Genomic DNA, 5,514 nt, shown 5'->3' with positions numbered 1-5,514 from the left:
ATGAGACAGAGAGATAAACCGAGAGGGAGATAGAAGAGAGAGAGAGAAATCAGAAAATATGAGGGAGAGGGAGAGAGAGCGCGTACTAAAAGGGTGAGGGAGAGAAATAATAAAATAATTAATTAAATTGATTATTTAAATAAGAGGGGTGATAGAATAGATGAATTGATGTGGGTGTTTTGTAAAAGTGATAGTGTAAAATAAAAAATGTAGGTTTTTGGTGTAAAATAGACAGAATCTTTTAAACGAGTTGATGTGAATGCTCTTAGAAGACAAAATCTAAAAGATGCTAAAATAGGGGAGCTTAGAAGACAAGATCTAAAAGATGCTAAAATATTGATGTAGTAATAAATGTGATTAGTGAATATTAAAGACATAGAAATTAATGTTAGAATTACCTTTTCTTTTTCTTTTTTCTTTTTTTTTTTTAATAATTATTAATGACACTTGTAATTTTGTAAACATTATCTTTACAATAAACGGTAGTCCTTACTCCATACCATTTATATACATAAAAAAGTCACTTTCTCTTATATCATCTTTGATTTTTTTTTCTTTTCTATAATTTAAACCATAAAATTCTGTCACTTTCTCTTCTCTTATCATACCCCTCTATTATAGTAACAAGAAACCACGTAAAACCTCATATTTCTTTTTCTTCATCGGGTGAAAGTGAAAGATAAACCCTCCTCAAATAACTCAATACCCTCCTCGACACACACGTCTCTATCTTCCTCTCTGCGCACATTGTCTCCATGTTCACTACCGACACCGCCCTCACAAGTTGTAGCCTTGTAGGTCACAACTTCACAACCACAAATCCCTCTCTTAACTCTTATGAGTCAATAGAGATGGCTCTTCATATAAACCAGCCGGCGATACCATATTTATATAATAATACAAGTATTAGTTAAATATATATGCTTTTTTAAATTTAAAAATCACTTCTTTCCATGCACTATATATATCTATATTGTCAAAAAAAAATACACACTAGTTCCTGTATAATTGGAATCTTAAAGAACGTTGCATTGTTTTTGTTTTTTGTATTTCCAAAAATCACTAACTGTCACTGATCATTAGTGATGAACAAAAGGCGCAGGACTTGGCTGTTGAACCAGACACTCACAGCCATGATTTTCTTCGGGCTATCCATCTATATCTGCTTCACCACCATTCAATCATGGGCCTCCTCAAAACCCACCAAGCCCATTAGGCCCAATATTCTTCTTCCTCCCATTTCACCCAACACTTCTTCTTATTCTTCTTCCTCCATGCGAGTCAAAGTTTACATGTACGATGATCTTCCGACAAAGTTCACCTACGGCGTCGTTGAACATTTCTGGACAGCACATGGTTTTGCTGACGTGGCAAAGTCAACGCTCCAAAAACTCAAGTACCCGAGTCACCAACACTCCTTGGAGTGGCACTTGTTGCTGGACTTGACCCGACCCGAAAATGAAAGAACCGGGTCTCCAGTCATTCGGGTCATGGATCCTAACGAAGCTGACTTGTTTTACGTGCCGTTTTTCTCTTCACTGAGTTGGGTTGTGAGCAGGACCCATTTTAGGAACGGGTCGGGTCAGGTCAAGAAGTACTCGGATTCGGAGACCCAGGAGGAGCTGGTGTCGTGGCTGGAGGGGCAAGAGTATTGGAGGAGGAACAAGGGGAGGGACCACGTGTTGGTTTGCCAGAATCCGAATGCGTTGAATCGGGTCATGGATCGGGTCAAGAATGCCGTGTTGTTGGTCTCGGATCTCCGGCGGGTAAGACCCGACCATTCCTCGTTGGTTAAGGATGTGGTAGTGCCTGACTCGCATAGGATTGGTGCCTATAATGGAGATGTCGGAGGTGAGGATCGGAAAACGTTGTTCTTCTTCATGGGCAATCGGTTTCGCAAAGGGGTAATTATTTAAATTAAATCAATTTTTCTTCTTGGGTTTTTATTTCTTTTAAATATTATGATTATTGAGTTGCTTTTAGATTTTAAGTATAACCACAAAAAAAAAAAAAAAAAGTTGCTATTAGATTATTTATTACAGTAGTTGTTTAATATGATTTTTATTAGACTCAGTTAAGCATATCAATATAGATTTTTTATGTTTTATGAGACAAGCATACCAACATAGTTTGGTTCACTGCATTTAGAGATTAATTATTATTATATATACCAGTGGCGACTCTAGAAATTTTGTCTAGGGTGTTCCTATTTCACATTGAAAAAATTTTGGGTCATTTCGGTCTATTTCGGGTGTTTCGGGACATTTCGGTAAATACTAGCCGAAATTCAAAATTTGGTCAGCATGAAGTTTGTGCTTTTAAAAAAAAAAAAAGTTCTTAAGACCAAAAGAAATTTGGATTTTGCACACCGAAAAACCTCAAAAAGAAAAAAAAAAATGAAATGAAATAAAATGAACAAAGGTACCTATACAATAAACTATAAGTTCATTTGACATATTAATAAAATTATTAATTATTGTTGTTTAGTTGTTTCATTAATTTGTTTGTCTTTTATAAACTATAATTTGTTGTATTGTTATTTCATTAATTATTAAATTATTAATTGTTGTTTAGTCTAACATAATTTAATTTGTTTTTTTTTTATAATGTATTGGTTAATTAAATTATTAATTATTTGTTTTCCTCAATTAATTAAATTTTCTCAATTACAAGAACCAACTGCCAATCAGAAAACTTTACAATCAAAATACACATTACACTAAAAAGACAATTAATAATTTAATATCTCACCGACACAAACACACACACCAACACTAACCAACACCAACGGATAAGATATTAAGATAAAGACAAATTTAAAAAGTCAAAAAATCAGCCAAATATTAATAAAGATAAAGTTAAAGCTTAGCAATTCAGTGGCCCAATCACAGAATCAGATAAAGACAAAGTATTAAAATTAGTATTAAAGAATAGAGAGAGAGAGAGAGAGAGAGAGAGAGAGAGAGAGAGAGTCATAATTTTCATTTCAGAAAAAGTCATTTAGATAGAGAAAGAGAGTGAGAGAGTGAGAGAGTTAGAGAGGGAGGGAGCACCTGCACTGGAGCAGCCAAGCATCGGAGCAGCTGAGCAGGTAGGCTTGAAGGCTGAGGCCGCTGAGGCAGTGACGAGGTCACAAGGCGACGAGCAATCTCTGATGAGGGCAGTGGCGAGTGACGAGGACGAGGGGCAAGCGAGCCGAGCGACGATGACGATCTGGACTGGACCGATCTCCGATGACGAGCGAGCTGCGAGCGACGTGACCGATCCGATCTCCGTGACTCCGGCTGTTGGCAATTGGCTTGAGCCTGAGGCGTTGCTCTGAGGGACTGAGGCAGTGAGCCGTTGCTTGCTCTGTCTTCACTCTTTAGGTTTGCTTTAGGCCTTTAGGGATTTCTGATATAGAAAATTAGAAGTGAGTTCTGATTTGATTTGCTCTATAGCTTTGCATTGGTTTTTTTTTTTTTTTTTTTTTTGAGAATCCGTGGGTTTGCCTTTGTAATCTGTTGGGCTTGCCGAGTTCCCGTGGGCTTGCCTCTGTTACCAAATTTTATTTTGGGCTTTCTTCATTTATTATTATTTTTTTTTTGCTTGAAAGCAGAACAATTAATTTTTTTTTTTTTTTTTTAAATTCGAGGGTGTTCCTATAATACAGAGCAAGTATAAAAAAATTTGTAAAAAAAAAATTTTTTCAAGTTTTTTTTCAAGTCAGGGTGTTCCTGGGAACACCCTGACTTGCACGTGGCGCCGCCACTGATATATACACAATGAATCAAATTGTATTTGTTGAGGTTGAGCTTTTTAGGGAGTCAGACTAGTTAAGCAACTTTTTGCTACATCTGAATGCAGTGGGATAAGAATTTTTGTTCATCATGAATTGAAATAAATATGTGATTTTCCGAATACCCCATAAATGATCTGAATACAAAGAATGATCTCTCAAAGTGAGAAATACTGAAGGAAATTAGGCCAAACTAGACGCTTTTTGTAGTTGTTGGAACTAGAATAGGACCATTCTCCAAACTTTGGCAAGCAAGAGCAGTGTTGGATAGTCAGTATACAGCCTTCCTCAGCTATGGAATTCAATTGTTTGCCTTGATGTGTTCTTTTCCTTCCATTGAGTTATTAGACTTTTGAAAGAGATAGCTTCCATTACAGCTCCGGGATCCAATGCTTAACAAAAATATATTTTACTTTTTGACTGATTCAGTTGGACTTGCATGAGTGCATCACCTTAGATGAACCAAATTAGTAGTATTTTTCTGCTGATACGATGAGTGAGAGGACATTTTGGAAACATTTGATTCTGCTTAGCATCTGACTTGTGGAGGACATGAAGATTTTTGTGATACTAGTCACCTGATGATAATGTTCACAAGTCACAATAATGATGGTGACATGGCAGCTGCATATTCTTTATGCATTGAAAATTTCCATAAATCTTCTTTTAATAATGTGTCATGACATAGAACCTAATATGTTAGAGATGAGAGTGTGCTAGTAACACCAGCTTCCTAAGGTTAATTATTCTCAATTTAGTTCTTGTAATTCAGGTGAAGCGAAACTTTGAGTACAAAGATCCAAATGGGACAGTGATTGAAGTCTGGCGCCAAGTATCACAGAAGCTCCCCTTGATTACACTGATGATCAGTTGTGACAGAAGGCTTGCCACAATGCATGTGACTGAGCCAGATTGCTCTGCATGTCACTGTTCAAATCAAAGTGGCATTGCTACCACCCGATGATGCTGCCTTCGACAATGATTCTGGAACTTGATGCCTGCCTAAAGAATCAAAGTCTTTTGCATATTGAGAGCAAGTGCATGGCTTTTCTTCAGCAAGGAGAAGATCAAGAAATTTTAACTTTATAAAATAACTTTTTTCACCAGAACTGAAGGTAGATGTGAATATGGAATCCCTTCCATTTACGGGATTTTTGAATTTTGGGTTTCCTTTTTTCTTTCTGTGGATACCTCACTTATTTTCCCCCCTTCTCCCCCACACACATACTCGCTCTTTCCCTCTCCCCACTTTGTATCTTCTTTTCTATCTTGACACAAACAAATTTAGCATCTGGAAACTTGGTTGTATGTACTTGAAATGTACATGATAGAGATTACAAGGATCACGTTTATGTTGATTCTTTTATTTGAGCCGTCATAATCCTTGAGTGTTCAATGTTTAAAAATAAAATAAAATTCAGTCTTACCTATGATTTATAAGGTCTTTATCATATCCCTCTTTGTGTGTGTGTTTTTAATTACTATTATTTTGAATGAATTTGCATTCTCCACTAAGAGTCACATCTGTTTTGCCTCCTGAAATTAGGATTTGTCATTTACGTAATGGTCTTAGGCTCTAAATTGGAAGAAGGCCAATTGACAAATTTTTTGAATTGTAGTGAAATAAAATGACAAGATTTCCACATCACATCTTAGTTTAAGAGAAACTGAGATAGAAAATGTCAAAAGTCGATAAGACTCATCTACAAAAAGTGTTTTTTGAGACACGACTTTGA

The 5,514-nt window shown here is 36.2% G+C and overlaps 1 protein-coding gene across 2 annotated transcripts; it reads left to right on the top strand.

Annotated features, from left to right (window-relative positions):
- Positions 1-943: 943 nt before the first annotated feature.
- Positions 944-5,208, top strand: LOC115966256 (probable arabinosyltransferase ARAD1). Of its 2 annotated transcripts, none has more exons than XM_031085508.1 (2): positions 944-1,904; positions 4,551-5,208. In XM_031085508.1, exons 1-2 carry the CDS (start codon positions 1,086-1,088, stop codon positions 4,740-4,742), a joined length of 1,011 nt encoding a protein of 336 aa, XP_030941368.1. In that variant the 5' UTR covers positions 944-1,085; the 3' UTR covers positions 4,743-5,208. The 2 variants fall into 2 exon arrangements, with proteins under 2 accessions (XP_030941368.1, XP_030941369.1); XM_031085509.1 differs by having other exon boundaries at positions 4,537-4,644.
- Positions 5,209-5,514: the final 306 nt, after the last annotated feature.

Source organism: Quercus lobata, chromosome 11 (genome assembly GCF_001633185.2).
Source record: "Quercus lobata isolate SW786 chromosome 11, ValleyOak3.0 Primary Assembly, whole genome shotgun sequence".
Lineage (NCBI taxonomy): Eukaryota > Viridiplantae > Streptophyta > Magnoliopsida > Fagales > Fagaceae > Quercus > Quercus lobata.
Note: the sequence above shows the minus strand (reverse complement) of the source record. Positions and strands in the feature narration are given on the sequence as shown.

Coding starts and splice junctions, on each gene's coding strand:
- LOC115966256 (XM_031085508.1), top strand. CDS start 1,086: ATGAACAAAAGGCGCAGGACTTGGCTGTTGAACCAGACACTCACAGCC. Junction 1,905..4,550: donor GCAATCGGTTTCGCAAAGGG/GTAATTATTTAA, acceptor CTTGTAATTCAG/GTGAAGCGAAACTTTGAGTA.